This window comes from Dermacentor albipictus, unplaced genomic scaffold (genome assembly GCF_038994185.2).
Source record: "Dermacentor albipictus isolate Rhodes 1998 colony unplaced genomic scaffold, USDA_Dalb.pri_finalv2 scaffold_25, whole genome shotgun sequence".
Lineage (NCBI taxonomy): Eukaryota > Metazoa > Arthropoda > Arachnida > Ixodida > Ixodidae > Dermacentor > Dermacentor albipictus.
The window spans coordinates 4,863,663-4,886,533 of NW_027225579.1; the positions used below are offsets into that span (position 1 = coordinate 4,863,663).

General features: G+C 49.0%; 1 protein-coding gene across 2 annotated transcripts in view; it reads left to right on the forward strand.

The window, feature by feature from the left end:
- LOC135908423 (uncharacterized) overlaps positions 1-22,871 on the forward strand; it is a 171,584-nt gene that overhangs the window by 144,156 nt on the left and 4,557 nt on the right. Inside the window, exons 10-11 of one of the 2 annotated variants that reach the window (XM_065440198.1) lie at positions 2,382-2,489; positions 15,522-15,688. In XM_065440198.1, coding sequence (XP_065296270.1) covers positions 2,382-2,489; positions 15,522-15,688 — 275 coding nt within the window. The remainder of the gene's footprint in view (positions 1-2,381; positions 2,490-15,521; positions 15,689-22,871) is intronic. The other variant, XM_065440199.1, reaches the window with a different exon arrangement.

The following is a 22,871-nucleotide window of genomic DNA, read 5'->3' on the forward strand; positions in this document are numbered from 1 at the left end:
TGCGAAATGGAAAAAAATATATCCGCGCATATTACGAGTGAGGAAATCTCGAGGAAAACTTTTATTTGAATTGCAATCCGCACTTCAATAGCTGTCTTTCTCAACACCTCTCTCATCGGATAGTTCTTTGCCGGACATATCTTCCCAGAGGTACTCATCCTCTGTGCCATCGAGCGCGTTCAAGATGCAGCACTACTTGAATGCGCGATACACAAGGTCCTCTGGTATGTTGGCCCATGCGTCCACAGTCCACTTGCATATCGGGCCTGGCGAAGCCCGCTTCAGCCGCCCGGTCGGCGTCACTGCAGGCTCACCTGAGCCCATAGAATCTGCGTAACACCGCTTGACCGCGTCCTTGAATGGCTTGTTCAGGAAAACGTCTAATGGCAGCAGCAGAGACAACATCCCACCCGGGATAACGACGAGTTCAGTGCCGGATTCTCGCAACAGCCTCTTCACTGAGTTGGCCAAATGGCAACGAAATGCTTCCCGCACGAGCATCGATGGGAACGACAACAGTGTGCCGGGCCGCCTACACGAAACAGACATTATGCAGTCGAACACAAGTTTCTGGTTCATCCAGCCTTTCTCACGGCATCTCACGACCACATTTCTTGGCAGCTCCTCACCTTTAGGCACTCTCTTGCGCTTGAAGACGACATAGGGCGGAAGTTTGCGTCCATCTGCCGTGCACGACTACATAATGGTAAAAAGGGGCTTTCTCCTTGCCAGTGGACCGGACATCAACTTGTTTAGAGCCCTTTTTGTGCACAGTGAGGGCGTAATGGGAAATTCAGAAAAAACCGCGTTTGGTCAGCATTGCCTATTTTCCCTAGCGTGGAAGTTCTTCGACTTGAACAGCGTAATAACTTGGCGCTGGAAAGCCACAAGCAGCTCTTCGAATAATTTGAGCAGCTTTTATGAAATTGAAGCTCGGCGGCGTTAGGAAAAACCAGCCGGGGGCATGTAGCGACAAATGCAGTGCTTGCTCGCGTTGAAGGGGGAGCTCGGTAGCCCTTTTTCTCTTGCAAGCTCCTCAGCTTTTGCCTCCAAAAGCTCGAGGCTCACTGCTAGATGCGCAGCTCGCTGTTGGTGTACCAACTCCGTCAGGGTGAGTTCGATTTCTCGAATGTCCCACTCTTTGTCCCTCGCAAGCTTCGCTTTCGTCACGTCATCTGCGTATACAGTTGACAATAGTGTCGCTGCGTTGGCGATCTCCGTTGGCGGAGATTGCCATGGAGATCGAAGGAATGACCCACGTTACTTCACACCACTTCGCTCTTGCACACACACAGGGGCAACGCCGAGCAGACAAACGCAAAGACGCCCAAACATACACAAAAATGTGACGTTGTCTCCGAGACACACCTGCTCTGCGAGCATGCAGTGTAGCAACTGAAACATAAAAAAGAAAAAAAAGACGGATCCCGCATTAAATCTATATGACTATAGCTTTAACCAAAAAGAAGAAATGCAAAACAAAAGTGCCCTCTCCCGGACCTTCTGGCAGCTAATTATCATTAACCATGGCCTCCGAGACCAGAGAAGCACGCATGTTCATTGACAGTACACGCTTCCCAATCTTGGAGGCTGCGGAGAGGGGCACTGGAAGCCAAGCCAGTGGAACATTGACCATGGAGGCCTCTCATATCATGTTGCGTGGCTCAGAACGAGCTATTTTGTCCGGAAAATCTAACTCTGGGGCCTAAATTCGTCTAAAACATTGGTCTCGAAACTCCATTAGCTCTATGGGAACCCTGACGAGGCCTTTATAGAGACCGGAATATCCATAAAGCCTGAATTTTCGGAGTCCTAAAAATCCATCGGCTACTGTAAACCATACATCGCACAAGGTACGATAGAGTTTTACCACACTTTCACTTTATGCAAAACATGACGTTGCATTGCTTTGGTGGTCGCTCTTGGTGGTGTGCGATTCGAGAGGTGTGTTTGCAAGCACTCACATGTAGTTCTACAATTTGACGCTCTGTGCCTGTTGAAGTTTGTATTTATAGACTTCGTAGTCTTTCGCCGCCACAGCGGAATTTCGTTATATTGAAATTCTGTATAAACACAGTTCATTCAGTGTTTAATGAACGAGTTGCAAAACGTTGAATGACTACAACTCTAACTTTGTGTTCTGTTGAGAATTTCATTATATTGAAGTTCATTATATCAAGGTATGAGCATTGCATGATTGCTTATATACATACGTGATATAAAAGCCTCAGATAATTTCCACAAATCCATTAAAATTTGTTGGAACCGCTGTAACCCAATGCCATTTGATGCATGAAGTGTCATTACCCGTGGCAAGAGTGTTAGTGCTGTTCTGTCTTCGTAAAGTCTTGTTGCAGCACTGTGCCGACTCTTCCCTGCAGATGAGGTCTTTGGCCAGTCGGGCGACTCATCACTGGATCTGACAAATGAAGCTGAAGACAACCTGATGTCATCCCTCGCGGCGCCCAACCAGGATCGTCTTGTTGAAGGTGGGGCTTTGCTTCCTTGGCCTCTGCTCGGTTTTGTGCTTGGTATTGCATCACTCATTCATTTGAAATTATGGTCTTGTTGCCTAGCACAGTTAGATTCAAGAGACTAGCTTCCTGTAGAGAATACCCTGTATTCTTGTATGAGAGTTGTAGTAAATTCTTTTGTTCCCTTCAAATTGAGAATCGTATTAAATGTTTTTTGCTCAATGTTTCAGACATAGTTGCTTTGGAATATCTACAAGCTGCGCGTCAGGCTCGACTACCTTGTGCATAGCGAGCACTAGCATGGAGGCAGACAGTTCATTGCACAGATTTTTGTATTGCAGAAAGTTATTGTGCAGTCTGCCTGTTGGTAAACATATATGCATGGAGAGCAAGCATTTCTGCCCAAAGGTGGGTGGGCATATAGACTTTAGAAGAAATTGAGCTCGGCCTAGTTCGTATTTAGGGCTTGACATTTTTATTGCACTGAAATATGAAGACAGCAAAAGGAACACAAACAGCACGGGTGCTAACTTCCAACTAGTCTAATCAGGACAAATACACAGGTGTATACAGTCAAACAGCTTTGTAGCAAAGTGCTTGGTGCCTAGAAATGATTCGTTATACAGGTCACTTTTTTGTAAAGGTTCCACACCGCACAGCTGACAATACAGCCCAGGCAATTATTCCTTCGTTATACAGGTCATTTCCTTATAGAAGTGTTCGTTGTAGAGGTGCTCGACTGTAAACTACAGTCAACTCCCATTAATTCCACCCTTGAGGATCTGTAAATGTTGGTCGAATGATCCATAAGGTCGAATTAAGGGGCAACGCGGGGAACGGATCGCGAAAATAACAAAAAAAAATGTGCTTGGAAACCACGCGTTTATGTCTCTGCAACTGTATGCTATATCAAAATGGTTTTACTGAAAACTCTCCAGAAGTGCCTAAAAATATATGAATTCGTGAGTGTGCAGGTCAACAAAACAGCTTCAAATTGCAAAATTCAGCACGATTTGTGGAGCCATATATCTTCCTTGTCGATGCTAGCTGGCCAAAAGCTTAAACTTCGGAAAATGCTGTGGTTAGCAGCCGTGCTGCGAAGGTCTCGGACATTGTGGTCTCGGCATTACGACTGTGCGTCAGCCGCAGAAGAGCCCTACAATTGTTATTTATGGCGCTTCGAGTAAAAAAAATGCGATGTTCAAACGGCAAAGCGCCGCGGCGAATCGTTATGAACAATGGGCAACGCGTAAGCTGAGCATGGCCGATCCTTCGGAACGTTGTGTGGCGGCAGCATGTGGTGTAGAGTGTTTTTACCGATTCGGACCTCGTGAATAACGACAGCAATGTCTGAGTGGCCATTGTTCCCATAATGGAAGAGCATATTAGACAACTGGGCCAAACCATTGAAATAGGCGTAATGCACGTGTTAAAACGGGACACTTGTGGAAGAACGAATGTGCCGTAATCATGCCACCAATGCTACAGCGGCACATGCAGCATTGCATGTCCCGGGTCATGCTGTTTTCGCAATAGGCCTTTTTCTTCCCTGTGCCTTGAATGCGAGTGACCTTCGTTGTGGCTTCTGAAATCAGCGTGTGGCGGACACTCGCTCATCTCGAAGGCCTTATCAACATTGCAGGTGGCTTGGAGCGGCGCGCATGCAGCACTAAACCCAAATTGGTTGCGCTTCAAACCGCTCCATGTGCACCTTCTTTTTACAGTGACTGGGTTCGTAGCTTTTGTTGCGTAGTGATGAGGAATGCCCGGCGCTGCAGCCACATCGCCAGTCGTACGGGAGGCGCGAGCTCGATATTGCCTGAGCTGCTCTAGTTGAGACACGCTGCCTGCTGCTCTCCTGTGCCGTATTTATGTTAGGTTCTGGCGGAGGTGCTGTGGTTTTCCCCAACCTGGAATTGCGCACCCGAACTCTGCCATCCGTCATGCCCGGTGACCCCAGCCCGACAACCCCACCGGTTACTCCAGCCATCGTATGTGCCGGTCCCAGCGTTAGCGCGATCCTGATGTCTTCAGCAGCACCGATGAGAAAGACGTCGAATATTGGCTGGAATCGTATGAACACGCCAGCTACACCAACAAGTGGAACGATCGCCTTAAGCTCGGCAACGCGATCTTCAATTTATCGGGCGTCGCCAAGCTGTGGTTAAAAAACCACGAAGCCGATCTCCGCACCATCTCCGCACGCGTGTGCCCTAGGCCTACAGCACGAGTTAGGGGCTAGCACCTTTTCTACTTGGCACGCAGAAAACAGTCTGGAAAGAGCCGAAAAATAGACCCACTGGCATAAACTGGGCATCCGCGTAATCCTTGCGATAAGACGCGTCGATCGACACCATGTTGTCAGGGTTGGCAAACATTGATCGAAACGAGAGTGGGTATTTGCACGACCGCACTAGTCAGCTTATTCTTCTTCCTCCCCCTGAAGCTTTGCAAATAGCAAAATATGGGTGCGAGCAAATTCGACTATTAAACATTGAGTCTCACACGAATTGAATATTTTTGAAATGCTTTTAAGTTAAATTACTAAAGAATGTACTGCCAAACATTGCAAAAAAGCTATTTATTACAGAACTAGTGCACCCCCACATAATTGTTAAAAAATAGTCTAATGCAGCAGGTCGACAGAGTGGATGGCTACAAGTTCAATCACTGAATGTTGTCATGGAGGAAGGCAAACTGCTCAATGTAGTCATGTAGATGTAGATGTAGTCATGTAGATGTAGTCATGCTCTTCTGCTCGTAACTGTACCGGAAACTGAGAACAGGCACTCGCTAGACACTCGCTAGATAGTGCCATACAAGATTAGCCAGCAAAGTGTAAGCTCTGGCACCTTGCTCCTGCCACCAGCGACACGCGTCTTCCTTTCGGTGCCGAGTGACATCGTGCTTGTAAGTTTCTGCTTGTCACAGCCACGTGCGAAGTAGCTCCAAAGGCCTGCCACTATACTGATTAGACGTATAGGTGCTCGCACTGTGATAGGAGACAGCGGGTGCGCACGTGTATAGTTAAGGAGTACATACCGTGTCTCACTGCAATTGCTCCTTCCCACTAATGGTAGGCTTCACCGCAATCCTCGAGAATACCTGAGCAAGTACCACGGCTGTATTGAGGCGACGCTAGAATTGCAGCTTGGGCTTGTTGGTTTTCCATCCTGCTGTTAACAGCAGGAGGCGAGGCTGACTTTGTTCAATTGGCGTCAAGCAATGCGTCGTACTTTCCCAGCTACGAAGCCATTCGCGAGTATTGCAAAGGCGCCGTCACAGGCAAATTCTTTAAATGAAAAATACGGCGCCGACCAACAAAAAGGTTGATAGCGAAGACCACAGTAGCTAGGCCCAACATTGCCACGGTGGCGGATACGGCTGTCAGCGGATCTGCGTGCGAAAGCGCCGGTTTAAGGCTGTGAGATAATCAAAAAGACACCAGTAGTGGCTTCAATTATAGCTGCTTTAGACCTGCCATAATGGCAAAAAGTCCGGAAATTCGGCGGCAAAAGTTTTTGCGTCCGAAATTTAAGCCGTGCTTTTACACTGACTATGGGCTATGTGGCGCTGTCATGAGGGCGTCTGAAAAATCTTTTGTTGACTCTATTTATTTTGTGGAACTTCGAATAGGAGAGTATCCGTTTTAACCGCGGGTAATTGCAAACAATATACGAAAAATATTGCCATGGGGACAAGAGTAGCCAAAAAGCATAGGAAATTGTATTTACTAATACATACAGAGAGGGACGGCTGCAGGCCAGATGGCAGAACAACACGAGGGCTACTTTAAGCGCCTTCCTGGCGCATTCTTGCATGCTCGGCAGGATGCGTGCTTCAATTCATAGCAATGGCGCGTAACGTAGAATCCCCACTGGCGAGAGCACTGTCTAGGCGCGTTTGGAGGAGCAGGATCGTGTCCGGCAACACAAGATTTCACTCGGGAGACGTGCACAATATCAGTGGCGGACGCGGCAGATGGTTGACTGTGCAATGGAGCGATCTCGTACGTGACGGCAGTGATCTGACTTAGGACCTTGTAAGCCCCGGAGTAGCGGAAAAGAAGCTTTGACGAAAAGACAACGTGGTGGCAAGGCGTCCAGTAGAAGACCAAAGAGCCTTGAGAGTAATTAAGGACTCTGTGATGACGATTGTAGCGGGCCTTCTGGGACAGCTGGGAGGCATAAAGACAATTCCTTGCAATATGGCGAGCCGTTGCGGCCCAAAAAGCTGTATCGCGGGCGTTGTCTTTAACGGGGTGCACAGGCGATGGTAAAAGAGACTCGAAGGGCAATGTGGCATGGTGGCCCAAGCACCGATAAAAGGGGGGAAATCCAGCGGTATCATGGCGTGACGAATTGTATGCAAATGTCACATAAGGCAAGGCGCTGTGCCAATCACGGTGGTCTGAGGAAAAGTACATGGATAGCATCGTGGTCAGCATACGTTTGAGGCTCTCGGTAAGCCCATTGGTTTGCGGTTGGTAGGCAGTGGTTAGTTTGTGACGTATGAAACACAAACGAAGAATGTCGTCGACGACTTGCGACAGAAATAAGCGACCACGGTAGGTCAGCAGCTATCGAGGAACGCCGTCGTGAAGAATGACGTCGTAAATGGGGAATCCGTTGCCCACGTGATAGCGTATGGTGTCGCGTAGTCCGTAGCTACGGCAATCCACTTGTTCCCAGTCAAAGGTGTTGGAAATGGCCCGATTAGGTCAAGGCCGACGCAGTAGAACGAGACACCGGGAATGTCCATGGGTTGCAAAGGGCCGGCTGGCGACAAGGACGGATGCTTGTGGCGCTGGTGGGACTCACAAGCAGCAACGTACCAGCGCACAGATCGGTAGAGGCCTGGCCAGAAGAACCGATGCCGAACGTGATCGTACGTGTGAGTGGTTCCGAGATGTCCAGTGGTTGGGGCGTCATGAAGCTGTTCGAGAACAATGAAATGGAGGGTTGCAGGAACAACCAGGAGACGCTCTGAGCCAATGAAGCTGGTGTGGCGTCTGTATAAGCTTCCGTCACGGAGCACGAATAACTCTACCGACGGGGCAGAGTGATGAGAGCGTAGACGGTGGATACTTGATTGCAAATAGGCATCGCGGAGCTGTTCGCTGCGTATGTCAGTTAAATCGGATATCGCGAAGACACAGGCGTCCGAATCGTGCGCTGGCACGTCGGGGATACACTGGAGGACGGGATAGGCAGTCCGCATCCTGGTGCAGTCTGTCAGACTTGTAAGTTATGTCAAAGCTGTATTCTTGCAGTTTCAGTACCCATCGACCAAGTCGTTCAGTCGGATCTTTGAGGGAAGACAACCAACAAAGCGCATGGTGGTAATAAAAGTGCGGTCGAACCAGCATGGTCGAAACTTGCCGATAGCCGAAACTAGTGCGAGGCACTCACGCTCAGTGATCGAAAGTTGGCGCTCTAACGAGCAAAGAAGGGGACTCGCATAGGCGATGACGTTGTCTCGTCCTTGTTGCTGCTAGGTGAGAACAGCGCCTATGTCATGTCCGCTGGCGTCGGTGTGAAGTTCAGTGGAGGCTGACGGGTCAAAATCGCCAAAGATGGGTGGTGATGTATGTAAAGTTCTGGAGCCTGTGAAACGCAGCAGCCTGTTTAGGACTCCAAGAAAATGACGTTTCGTTCTTTAAGAGTTGCGTGAGTGGGCGGGCAACGTCGGGGAAGTTCTTGACAAAACGTCAAAAATAGGAGCACAAGCCAACAAAGCTCGGTACGTCTTTAGTGAAACGTGACATAGGGAAGTCTTTCACTACGCGAATTTTGTCTAGGTCAGGTTACACGGTTTCAGCACTCAGAAGGTGGCCAAGCACGGTGGTTTCGCGGCGGCCAAAATGGCATTTGGCTGACTTGAGCTGAAGGCTTGCCTGCCGGAAAACTTCAAGAACTGTCGACAAGCGGTTAAGGTGGCTTTCACATGTCGGAGAGTAGGCGGTGACATCGCCAAGTTAACAAAGGCATGTTGACCATTTGTGTCCACGAAGGAGGGAGTCTATCATCCTTTAAAATGTGGCTGGGGCAATACACAGTTCAAAGGGCATTAGCTTAAAGTGGCAAAATCCATCGGACGTAACAAATGCGCTCTTTTCACGGTCTTGATCATCGACGCATATCTGCCAATATCCTGACCTCAGGTCCATAGAATAGAAGCAGGTACACAGTCGACAGCGTCCTCAATCCGCGGCGAAGCGTAGATTTCCTTGCGCGTTAGTTTGTTTAAGTGCTGATAATCTACGCAGAAGCGCCAGCTGTAATCTTTCTTCTTGACTTGGATGACCGATGATGCCCATGGACTGCATGAAGGTTCAGTGACGTCCTTCGTCAGCATATTGTAGCCTTCACGCTGTATAACTTCTCGCTCGGCATAGGACACGCGATAAAGGCGTCGTCTAATTGGGCTGGCGCCCCCAGTATTGACCTCATGAGTGACCATACATGTCTGTCCCAAAGTAAGGTCACAAAAGTCAAAGATGTTGCTGTAGGACTTCAATATTCCCCGTATATCGGCTGTCTGAGCAGGAAGGAGGTCACACGCTATCATCTTGTCAATATCACTGTCGACGAGAATGTGCGAGGAAGGGGAAGGGGCAGAGGGGCACACTCATCGACTGAACAGATGCGGGCTAAAGTCATGCCACTGGGGATAAGTTGCCTCCACCAGCTAAAGTTCAATGTAGGAAGAGACTTCCGATTATCCGTAACTCTAATAAAGGTGTGAGGAAGAGCGACATTTTTGGTGACTAAAACTCAACGATCGGGGTCAAGATTTAATCGCTATCGGGAATGTGAAAAAAGACCGCAAGTTTCCATATATATCGGCTTGAGGAGATAGACGAACGTCCTCTACTGAGCACAAGCGCGGTTGGCATGCAGTAGGAGAGTCATGGTTACACGGTAAGTGTAGCTGAAGCAAACTGGTTCCACATTCAATAAGGGGAGAATTAGCAGACAGAAAATCCACGCCGAGGATGAATTCATGGGACAATTTCACAAGCACGGCAAGTAGTAGGCTTGTGGATCGGTCAGCAACATTTATTCTAGCGGAGCACATCCCTAGCACGGGAAACGTTCTGCCATCGGCGACAAGAATGAACAGTACTGTGGGTTGCATTAGGACCTTCTTAAGGCAGCGATGAAGCTCCAAATTCATCACTGATATCTAAGCCCCAGTATCCAATAGGGCAACAACATGTGCGTCATCCAGTTTAACGTCAATCAGGTTCTTTCCGGCCTGCAGTGTGGTCAGAGGATTTGGCAGGGGAGTGGTCGATGCGGCATCAACTATGGGAGCTGCATCGTCAAGTTTTCCCAGGGGAGTTGTTCAGTCGGTGACGTAGGGCTACTCAATTGGAGAGGGCGAAATGACTGGCGGCGAGACAACGGCGAACGGGACGGCTGGCCACGTGGGGATGCTGAACGACGATACGGCATCGATGAAGCGTCGTCGCTGGATGTTTGGGAGGCTCGCTTTAGGGCTGAAATCGGCCATGATCCTTGTCGGGGTGACAGTTGTATCCGTAGGGCGCCTGATACCAAGACCACCGGCTGTTACAATGGCGGGCCACGTGTCCGATTTGACGGCAGCTGAAACAAATGCGACCACCATCAGAAGGATTTCACTCGATTGGATCGCGAGTACGGAACGGTCGCCTTTGACTTTGGGCGTCCAAGAGTGAGGGACAGCGGTCGATCGGCTGGAAAGGAGCTGCGGCGCACACAGAGTCTAGGCCAGCATTAGAGAGCTCCTGATGAACGACAGCACGGACTAGTGGCACTATATGGGAGCTGTGGTCACAGACACGGCTGCACGTAGAAGCAGAAGACACGGCATCAAGTTCACGTCGGATAATCTTTTTCGCGTACTCTACGGTAAGCGGCGCCGACGGCTCAGGTACGTCTTCGCACGACCACATTGCTGCTGTGTTCGGAAGTCGAGCGAAATGATGGGCAATGCGTCGACGTTTGGCGGCCTGAAAGCGCTTGCCCTCTTGGATGTTTGCATCGACGGTGTTGCAGTCTTTGCAGATTAGCAGATTGAAGGCATCATCTGCTATGCCCTTTAAGACGTGGCCCACTTTCTCACACTCCGTCATGACGTGGTCGGCTTTGTGGCAAAGGGCAAGAATGTCCTGTAAATAAGTCAGGTCACTTTTTCAATTGTTAATGGTGGGAAAGAAATTCCTTACCCTTTTTCTGTAATTCGCCATGACCGCGGGTTCCAGCCTTCCTGATCGCAGCGCTTCTGGTTTTCAGAATCGTCACTATTGTTTACTGTGTAAAGATGTTTATTGAGTGAGTCCAACAAACGGGCGGTAGCTCGGAACAGTGAGCGCGGAGAGCAAGATGGTGGTCTTCGAACGCCGGTCTCGTGCCCTCTGTCCTTGATGATGATCGGTATGCCATTCTCCTCCTTTCTTCATTACAATTGCCCCCGTCGAGAAAGGTGGAGCCATCCTGGCGATCTAACAGGTGGGTACAAGAGGGTCGAAGTACGGCTTGAGGCGGTTTACGTGAACAACATCACGTCCACGTCGACGACGGTCGCCTTGCAGCGTAAGAGGCTTAATGACATAGTTTACGGGGGAAGTACGCTCGACGATGCGGTAGGGACCATGATAATTTGGGAGCAGTTTGGACGACAAGCCAGGGGCGCAGGGTGGTACAAGCAGCCACACAAGTGCTCCAGGAGCGAATGTTGCGGCCGGAGAGTGATCATCATCGCGGGCGTTTTTCTGTCGTTGTTGGTTGGCTGTAGTAAAGCGCTTGGCTAGTTGTCGGCAATCTTCAGCGTAACGGGCCGCTGCTGACACGGGCGTGCACTCTGAGGTATCTGGTGCGTATGGCAGCAACGTGTCGATAGTGTGCGTCGGCTGGCGACCGTACAAAAGGAAGAAGGGGGAAAACCCGGTTGTGACTTGCGCAGCGGTGTTATACGCGTATGTCGCAAATGGGAGAACCAGGTCCCAGTTTGATTGATCGGATGCAACATGTGTCGCAAGCATGTCGCCCAGAGTCCGATTAAACCGCTCAGTGAGACCGTTCGTCTGAGGGTGGTAGGCAGTACACGTCCGATGTACAATTTTGCACTGGTGGCATACCACCAATTGTAATGAAGAAAGGAGGAGAATGGCATACCGATCATCATCAAGGACAGAGGGCACGAGACCGGCGTTCGAAGACCACCATCTTGCTCTCCGCGCTCACTGTTCCGAGCTACCGCCCGTTTGTTGGACTCGCTCAATAAACATCTTTACATTTGGTGGATCGTGCTGGGTACGCACATCGTCGGTACCCTGGAACTCCGATCCCGCACGTTGCACTCGACCATGCAAGCTGACGCAGCCCAACAGCCGCCACCTCTCCCGGCCGCCGTTTGTCCCGGCCCCGTTCGCCAGCGAGACCCCCCGGTATTTTCGGGTACGGAAGACCAGGACGTCGAGGACTGGCTGTCGTCCTACGAAAAAGTTAGTGGACCCAACAAGTGGGATGACGCTACTAAGTTGAGTACCGCGAACTTTTACTTGGCTGGCGTGGCGAAGCTGTGGTATACGAACCACGAATCGGAATTTGAAAACTGGTCTGCTTTCAAGGAGGCAATATCTGCCGTTTTCGGTCGCCCTGCCGTGCGGAAGTTACGCGCCGAGCAACGGCTGCGCACACGGGCACAGGAACCGAATGAAACATTTACCGCCTATATTGAGGACGTACTCGATCTCTGCAGGCGCGCCGATGCCTCAATGAGCGAAAGTGCCAAAATACAGCACATCATGAAGGGCGTCGACGACGATGTCTTTCAGATGCTTCTTGCGAAGTCTCCTGGCACAGTGTCTGAAGTGGTAACTCTGTGCCACAGCTACGACGAGTTGAGAAGGCAGCGGGCTCTCACCCGACGTTCATCTCAGACGTACAATCAACCGCTCGCTGCACTGGACATCATGCCTGCCCAGCCATACCTTATCGCACAAATGAAAGAATTTGTGCGTGAGGAGGTGGCCCGTCAGTTGTCTCTCCTGCCGTTTGCTCAGCGTCAGGAGCTCCCACAACAGCAGCAACTGCAGCGACCAATCCCGTTGGCTCCCGTGCTTCGACACGTCATTCAAGAGCAGATTTCCGAGGCCATGCCGGTGCCCATTCAGCAGCAACCTGTCGCCGCGCCTCTTAGTTACGCTGAGGTAGTAAAGCGGCAGCAGCTTCAACAGCCCTCACCACCCCATGGTGTGTCGTATGCTGCAGCCCCGATTCAGCCGTCCGTGACATGGTCTGCTCCCATCCCTGCAAATCCCTGGCGAACGTGCGACAACCGGCCGATCTGTTTTGCGTGCGGTGGCCCTGGTCATATCGCCCGATTCTGCCGCCGTCGCGCGCCAGGATATTCAGACGCCCGTTCACCGAACTACATAGATCGTCCCCGCTCTCGTTATGAAGATCCGGGTCCACAACCAAGCACGTCTTCACGTGACTATCCGCAACCCACGTCTCGTCGCTCACCTTCACCCCGTCGCCGCTCCTTGTCGCCCATGCGTCGTCGACCAGCCCCTGAAAATGAGGGAAACTAGCCTCCGCAGTTCGTGAGGCAAGAACTGCGCTGTCGAAATGCTCAAGTCCTCGAACTTTGCCGTCGAATATTGTCGAAGTTTTCGTAGAAGGCATCCGTGCATATGCTCTTGTCGATACCGGTGCTGCCGTTTCTGTTATAGACGCCACACTTTGCCGCAAGCTTCGGAAGGTGACCACACCTCTTGAGATGATGCCCTTACGTACAGCGAATGGAGACCCTGTTCGGCCTATAGCTGCCTGCACTGCTCGACTTATTATAGCTAAAGAACACTATACATTGTCGAGCTTATCGTCCTTTCCTCTTGCTCGCACGACATTATACTTGGCTGGGACTTTCTATCGTATAATCACGCCGTTATTGATTGTGCCAGATCTGAACTTGAGCTCTTCCCCTTGTGTGACGAGTCCTACTACCCCGCACCTCCACCAAATGTAAAGATGTTTATTGAGCGAGTCCAACAAACGGGCGGTAGCTCGGAACAGTGAGCGCGGAGAGCAAGATGGTGGTCTTCGAACGCCTGTCTCGTGCCCTCTGTCCTTGATGATGATCGGTATTCCATTCTCCTCCTTTCTTCATTACAACTGCACTAGCTCATACTTGCGTAATTTGCAGCTTTGCCACAAGTAACGCAGCCTTGTCTGAAGCGACACAGTTTTGCACTGTGTGGTGCCATCTTCTACATATATGCCCAGAGGTAATCTCTCTGTCGCTCTCTGCGCACGAGATACCAGCTCCTTTACTGCTGCCTTTCAACTTGCATACTTGCCAAACAGGGAACGCATCTTTTCCTTGCATGCATCGCAGCTCCCAGTTTCGTCTTCGTTATTTTCAAACCAACCCTTCGCTGTTCCATTGAGGTAGAATAATATGTTTGCAAACATGATCGTGTCAGCCCAGTGATTAATCTTCCTTGAGCACTCGTACAGTGGTAGCCAGTCCACGATGTCGGCATTGTCAGTCCCACAGAATGTGCCTGGTTCTTTTTGGCTGAGCCAAGGATACCATTGTAGTTGCAGTCACCTCAGTAGGCGCCAATCCCTCTTCCGCCATCGCAGCGAAAGCCAAGCGTCCACCACTGCGGAGCTCCGTTGTAGCGTACGGATACCCCGCACCTCTCACTAAAATGTCACGGGGATGAGAGTAGCCAAAAGGGATAGGAAATTGTATTTACAAAATATATATGCAGAGAGAGAGTGGGACGACTGCAGGCTAGACGATAGAACAACGACACGAGCGCTACTCTGATCATCGTCTTCAGCGTCTTTCAGGCTCATTGTTCCATGCTCGGCAGCATGCTGCCTCAGTGCGCGGGAATAGTGCGTAACAGTATTTTAGGTCAAATATTCGCACACCTCTCGTTGTTAAAGATCACCTCTAAATCTGGACTGCTGTAAAAACTAGCTGCCAAACATTCCTTCGTAGCTGAGAACACAAATTTGCCACATCTGCTAAACAACGGATATTGTAGAAAGCAGGCTGTGGAAAATGAAACATTTATCTGTACCTATCATAGGATGTCATGTGTAAGGTGCGCTGAAATAGTCGGAAATGTGCACTTAGTATTGTGGTGGTTTCAGGTTCATAATCGCAGTGTGCATCGCGTCCAGCTGCTGCGCAAACACAGGTGGCGATCCCTTACTATGCATGAATTCAGTGAACGAATCGATTGACGACAGCGCACCTTGAGTGAAAATCAGGACCGGGGTCAAAGACCGGCCATTGCCAATCTTGCTGTCACTGACGCTGCTGTCAGCGGCTCCATCACACAACTCCACTGTCTTTCATAACAACGACTGCCTCATCAGGGGCGGTTGGCGATGAACTGCGCCGGCACAGCAGCCACAGCAGGAGACTGTGGGCTCAGTTTTATCGTCCGGATACACTCGAGCAACAGACCATGCCCAGGTTGGAGCCCTTTCAGACGAAGATTGGTACGTATATGCCAGGAGGTAATCTCTTCCGGACTACTCACTGGTGAAAAGTCGGAGGTATGCTGCCTCTCCCGCAATGTTGTAATGTACACAGCTCCTGCACCAGTAAAATGTCGCGAAGATAATTATGACCAGCTCGCCCAGAGAGAGCAGCATTCTTTAATGATGAAAGACACCGAAAGACCCGGTACACAACTGCGCCTTTGTTGTCTTCTCTCTAGTGATCTGTGCCTGTAATCAGCAGCTTACTTCGCGTCAATATCAGTGCAGTGGAAAGCATCACTTTCTGTACTTGAGAATCGATGCACCACGTGTTTGATAATCAATGGCGACAAGCTGCCAGGTGTTTCGCACTGGTGCACAAAGCCCGCCTTTCTGAAAAAATTGTTAATGGTGGGAAAGGGATCCCTTACCCTTTTTCTGTAACTCGCCATGACCGCGGGTTCCAGCCTTCATGATCGCAGTGCTTCTGGTTTTCAGAATCGTCACTATTGTTGACTGCACTAGCTCATACTTGCGAAATTTGCAGCTTTGCCACAAGTAACGCAGCTTTGTCTGAAGCGACACAGCTCTGCACTGTGTGGTGCCATCTTCTACAAACTGGGTTGTCCGCTGCTTCGGGCCTTCTTCCACGGCTCATTTCAACTCTTGCTGAGGGAGAGAGAGATAATAGAAAAGGCGGGCACCACTGCGCAGGTCAGTTTCACTTTTGGCTTTCTCTCTCCGTCTCTCATTGGGATGCATATTGCGCACAATTGCGGGCAATGCCTATGCAAAGCAGCTGGTACCATTTTTTTGGTGTGCTGCTGAAACTCGCGATGCTCTACAAGGCTTTCGCGATCAGCGCACAGCTAGGATACGCTGCGCGGTATTAGTGGCACGTAAAAACTCGCGTAGGCAAATTTTTGCCCTACCCGCCATGGTTGCTCAGTGGCTATGGTGTTGGGCTTCTGAGCACGAGGTCTTGGTATCGAATCCCGGCCATGGCGGCCGCATTTCTATGGGGGCGAAATGCAAAAACACCCGTGTACTTAGATTTAGGTGCACGTTAAAGAACCCCAGGTGGTCGAAATTTTCAGCGTCCTCCACTACGGCGTGGCTCATAATCAGAAAGTGGTTTTGGCACGTAAAACCCCCCCAATTTGTTTTAACTTTTTGCCCGGTCTCGGCATCGTTCATTTAAGGGGAACTTTGCAACGCAGATGCCAACCTCAGTCTGCGTGGAAAACACAATTTTGATTGTTTTAATGTCCTTATAACATAAGTGGAATGTGGAGCCGAAATAGCTTTGTTATATGCAATATTTCGTTTTATTGATCACTGCATGCACTGCAATACCAATCCCTGAGGGACTTCAAGGGGAACTTCCCTCAATTTGTTAGATTACTTACTCATATCCAGCATTTGTATGACGGCGTTTCACTGGTTGCCTTTTGATCGCATAGTCCTAGAGTACAAGTTCACACTCTAACATCGCCTTATTTTTGTAACCAACATACTGTTATAAGTGATATCGTTATAAGTAAACTGCATAGCGCGCACTGTCAAGTGCAAATTTCTGACTTTCTACGTGTGCCGCTGTAAGTGCGTGCGCCACGGTAAATGCTACGTAAAATGTGCACTACGAGGTTTCTATTTTCCTTTTAAAGTGGTGTAAAGCAATTCTGGCTCTAGCATCGCCAATCGTCATGTGATAGAACACAGGCAATACCGAGCTGGCAGCATTTTTGTAGGGAGTACGGCAGCAGAGTGCCACGAGCAGAGTGGTATCCTTGTCAAGCCCCCAACCAAGCCATTTTAATGCGAGCAAAGCAAGCTTTTACGCATTAGGCTTAACAGTTTACCAATCCGCCTCACAGACAGTTAAGGGAGCTACCTTCCTGCATGGCAGTTGCCGACCATACGACGGACGTACTTGCACATAAGTTTTGTGCATTGCTATCAGAGTTGCTATTAAATATATTTACTGCGAACTCAAGCTTTGCAGCCACCCGCATAGCCAGCTTGTAGACCTTCAAGAGAGGGGTGCTCATTCTAGCAATTCAGCAGCCTGCCATGATCCATACTATAGGCAATTGTAACATGCCATAAGTAGAAAGGGAACGTCAGTCATCGTGTTTGTTTTAACACTCCGCAATTGATTGCCATTTACGAAAACTGCTTTCTCATGTTATCGCAAGCTCAACTGGCCAGTTATTCAAATCAGTGGTTTTTAATTGAGGCAGTCAAGCAAGCTAACGAGGAAGGTGTCTGGCTGGGAAGAAAATCGCATGCCGGAATAGTACGAAGGAGTGCGTTCAGCATTCGGCAAAGTATTGCAACCTAGGGAATGCGTAGGTAACGTTGAGCGAAGTGGAGGCGGAGAAATGAGGCCAAGTGTCACGGATGAGGAAGGCAGGCGGATGCGTGCTGGGTTGACCTCCTCTGGCAATTGTTACTGCTTTTCTGAGCAGGCAGTCACTACTGTTTTTCTTTGCAATGCACACGTGGTGGCTTTGTCTCGTAACATCGTCCTTGGGTGCTGTACACTGTCTGTGCGAGTGAAAGCATGCGACGGTGAGCCAACAATGGCGGCTTAATCGCGCATGCGCAAAGAGAGGAAGCGCACCGTATTTGATAGGGTGGAGGCATTGTGGTGCGGTCGCGCGTGCTTTATCTTGGAACCGATCTTGTTTGGCGGCACAGTCTAGGTGGGTCGACGGCTCGTAGCTTTGTGTGCGCTGTGTTCTCATCGTTGAGTTGGCGTTGAAGCGATATAGAGCACGAACATCGCTTCGCTCACTGCTGCCACCGCCGTGATTCGTCATGCCAGCGTTTTTGCAGTGAGTGTCTGCGGTCATCCAGTGCGGACACTTTCTGGTTACCTTTGCATGCTGACACCAGGCTAGGTAATTTAAATAGTAAGCAAATGATTACAACCGGGGGAATTTTAGTCCACCATTTGCGGCCTACGGCTGCTGCGTGTGGCACGCCTGAGCAAGCCTCGTCTTGAATACAATCTATAATGCGGACATTGAAGGTTTCAAGGTGCACCGAGGGCCAATAGCATCTTGTGCACTATAGCACACACATGCTCGCGCGTCACCCGCGTTCACGAAGCGAAACGTATCACACAATCTCTCCAATGCTATTCATGGCGTGCTTGGAAGAAGTGTTCGAGCTATTAAACTGGGAAGGCTTAGGAGTAATGATCGACGGCGAATATCTCAGCAACCTTCGGTTCTATTCAGCAACAATGCCGACGAGTTACGACAAGTGATTGAGGACCTTAACAGCGAGAGTATAAGAGGTGGCTTGAAAAATTATTACGCAGAAGACGAAGGTAATGATCAATAGCCAGGCAAGGTAACAAGAGTTCAGGATCACCAGTCAGCCTCTAGAGTCTGTAAAGGAGTACGTTTACCTCGGTCAAATCATCCCAGGGAACCCTGATCATGAGAAGGAAATTCATAGAAGAATAAAAATTGGTTGGATCACATACGGCAGACACTGTCAGCTCCTCACTGGAAGCTTACCATTATCACTGAAAAAGGAAGGTGTACAGTCAGTGCATTTTACCAGTGCTGACATATGGGGCAGAGATGAAAACAAGGACCGCGCAAAGAGCGATGGAACGAAGATTGCTAGGCATAACTTTAAAAGACAGAAAGAGAGTGGTATGGGCCAGCGAGCAAACGGATATAGATGGTATTCTGATTAAATTCAAGAGAAAGAAATGGAGCTGGGCAAGTCATGTAATGCGCCAGTCCAACGCTTACGTTGGACCATTACAATTACAGAATGGTTTGCAAGAGAAGGGAAACGTATTCGAGGATGGCAGAAGACTTGGTGGAGCGATCAAATTAGGAAATTGGCAGGCGCTAGTTGTAATTGGTTGGCGCAGGACAGGTGTAGTTGTAGATCGCAGGGAGAGGCGGTCGTCCGCCAGTAGACGTAAAACAGGCTTATGATGATGATGATGATTATGATAAATATACAGTGAAACCTCGTTAATTCATGGTTGGTGAGGACGTGGGCAAAATACGTACTAACCGGTTATATGCCTCAACCAAAAACCACGAAAGTGAAGAAACCTTTCAAAAGTGAAGAAAAAGTAATGGTTAAAAATGTTCAGTTGCGTATGCGGCGGAGCACCTCATGCTTGATGACGCCCACCCAAGCGCTTCATTTTCAACCTAAAAGAAGCCCATTGCGGATGCGCCGCCACGGTTGACGCGGTAGCGAACTTTCACCACTGCGAGCGCTCCCCAACGTCGCCTCCGTGCGGGGATCGCCCACACAGTGCCCGAACGCTGAAATTGGCAGGACGGCGCCGCCTCGGCTGACGCTTCCTCCATGGGTATACAAGGCTCGCCCGGGTTGACATCATCATCATCAGCAGCAGCAGCAGCAGCAGCAGCAGCAGCAGCAGCAGCAACCTGGTTACGCCCACTGCAGGCCAAAGGCCTCCCCCATACTTCTCCAACTACCTCGGGTCATGTACTAATTGTGGCCCATGTTTCCCATCCAAACTTCTTAATCTTATCCGCCCACCTAACATTCTGCCGCCCCCTGCTACTCTTCCCTTAGAATCCAGTCCGTAACACATAATGACCATCGGTTATCTTCCCTCCTGATGACATGTCCTGCCCATTTCTTTTTCTTGATTTCAACTAAGATACAATTAACTCGCGTTTCTTCCCTCACCCAATTTGCTCTTATCCCTTAACGTTACACCCATCATTCTTCTTTCCATAGCTCTTTGCGTCCTCCTCAATTTAAGTAGAACCCTTTTCCTAAGCCTCCAGGTTTCTGCCCCGTACGTAAGTACTGGTAAGACACAGATGTTATGCACTTTTCTCTTGAGGGAAAATGGCAACCTGCTCTTCATGATCTGAGAATGCCTGCCAAACACACCCCAGCCCATTCTTATTCTTCTGATTATTTCAGTCTCATGATCCGCATCCTCGGTCACTACCTGCCCTAAGTAGATGTATTCCCTTACCACTTCCAGTGCCTTGCTACCTATCGTAAACTGCCGTTCTCTTCCGAGACTGTTAAACATTACTTTAGTTTTCTGCAGATTAATTTTTAGACCTACCGTTCGGCTTTGCCTCTCCAGGTCAGTCAGCATGCATTGCAATTGGTCCCCTGAGTTACTAAGGAAGGCAATATCATCAGCGAATGTCAAGTTACTAAGGTATTCTCCATTACCTCTTATCCCAAATTCTTCCCAATCTAGGTCTCTGAATACCTCCTGTAAACATGCCGTGAATAGCATTGGAGAGATCGTATCTCCCTGCCTCACGCCTTTCTTTATTGGGATTTTGTTGCTGTCTTTATGGAGGTCTACGGTGGCTGGGGAGCCGCTATATATCTTTCAGTATTTTTACATACGACTCGTCTGCACCTTGATTCCGCAATGCCTCCATCATTGCGGAGGTTTCGACTGAATCAAATGCTTTCTCACAATCAATGTAAGGTATATGTAAGGGTTGGTTATATTCCGCACATTTCTCTATCACCTGATTGATAGTGCGAATATGGTCTATTGTTGAGCAGCCTTTACGGAATCCTACCTGTTCCTTTTCTTGACGGAAGTCTAAGGTGTTCCTGATTTGATTTGCAATTGCCTTAGTAAATACTTTGTAGGCGATGGACAGTAAGCTGATTGGTCTATAATTTTTCAAGTCTTTGGCATCCCCTTTCTTATGGATTACGTTTATGTTAGCGTTTTCCCAAGATTCCGGTACGCTCAAAGTCATGAGGCATTGCGTATACAGGGTGGGCAGTTTTTCTAGAAAAATCTGCCCACCATCCTTCAACGCATCTGCTGTTACCTGATCCTCCCCAGCTGCCTTCCCCCTTTGCATAGCTCCCAAGGCTTTCTTTACTTCTTCCGGCGTTACTTGTGGGATTTGAAATTCCTCTTGACTATTCTCTCTTCCATTATCGTCGTGGGTGCCACTTGTACTGTACAAATCTTTATAGAACTCTTCAGCCACTTGAATGATCTCATCCATATTAGTAATGATATTGCCGGCTTTGTCACCTAACGCATACATCTGATTCTTGCCTGTTCCTAGTTTCTTCTTCACTGCTTTTAGGCTTCCTCCGTTCCTGAGAGCATGTTCAATTCTATGCATATTATACTTGGCGAATCCTTTATACTAAATGAGAGCTGACTTGTGGTTAGCGTGCACGTGATCATATATCCACAGAGAACCTGAACACAGGTGCTGAATAGTAGTGGTGGCAAAACAAATCACTGCACAGAGAACAGTTTTACGTAGCAGCCTGGAAGCTTGTGAAAACTTTCTATGCCAATGAGGGGAAAGCTACAGAGGCTAAGCATGCACAAGTAAAAACGCTCCTGAAGTAGTCTGGCATTTTCATCTGCATTAGTTTAAGATGGGGAAGAGAAAACATAAGCACGTTATTTGCAACAGTTACATCAAACAATACAGTAGAACATCATTGATGTGATCCCATCGCTTACGATTTCCCGACGTCAACATGCCTGAGCCTAGAACACCAATCCAGTTACGTTTCTTTTTTACCAGGTAATATGCTTCTTGAAAACAATCTTCTGGCATCAACTTTCAGTACATCGCCAAACTGTGATAGTAAATGTTTTCTGACCTCTGGGTCTCATGTGAACAAGGAAGAAGTGCACACATGTGGTCAAGAGCAGTAGGCTGCTCGCCATGGCAGCATCCCTGCAGTACTCGGCCATGTCATGGGAAAATGCCTACACACCCTCAACTTGCCTTTACGTTACCAGAAAACTACCCCGCGGGTCATCATACATTGCATTCACTACTGTCACTGGCAACCCTGTTGCAATAAGCATCCTTGCCTATCCTTTTCACAGAGCGTGTAGATTAGTGCTGTTGGAAGTCTACTGCACGCTTTTAATAAGCGATTACTTATCTGTGCTGCCAATCCCTGCTGCAAGCAGCATGCAAGTGGGCGTCATGTTTCGCTCCGGAGACATCTCTGGCGCCATCATGTTCTCGCATCTCACCAGCTTGATTTCGTTTTGGCTTCTTATTGCAACCTTAAAACATTATGCCATAGGGAACGACCAAGCGCACCTTGGGCCGCTTGAAGCCAGCTCGAGACGCGTCAGCGTCTTGTGCCACAACGATTCTTGCCGGGCGGGCATGTCAAAACTTCCCGCCAATATACTCTGCATGAAGAAGCTGCTGACTTGGGTCGAGTTTGAGGATAAGCTTGCCAAAGCCATGAAAAAAAAGACGCTGGTCAGTCGCACTCTCACCGGCACTGCATACGTCATTACCTTGTGCTGCAGCTATTCGCGCTACACTTCGCATTCTGAAGATGTAATTGAGTCTGCCAAAATTTTTAGAGAGTTCGGGTTTTACATTTTCCCAATTAGTGCTGTTTCTCTTCAGTTTTTTTGCCCATACTTATGAACGGGATTCTACTGTACACAATACTGAGTGTTTGCGTTCGATCTTCTTTTTTCTTCCGCATCTGGGCAAACGCAAAACCACCACATGTAGCAGCTTGCACACATTCAGTATCTAGATCACCGCCTCGAATTTTGTTTTATTTTTTATAAAATACTGCGAACCGCATATCGGTACTTGCAGGAAGCGCACTCAAGTGTACGAAACAAGAAACAAGCCAAGCAATACAAAAATATGCATTTATAGAAACATACATACAATCAAACCTCTAGATATCGAAAAGTTCGGTATAGCCAGAATTGTCTATATAAATTCACGAACAAAATCGTAAAGAACTTCTGCGATTCAATCAGTGAAGCAAGGGCGCGATGGGGGTTCATTGTTCGGAGCGAAAATTTGGTTGTGCTGCCTGCAATTGGCCTAGGCCGGGAGCGCGCGGGCGATTGCGCTTCCCGCAGTTAGCC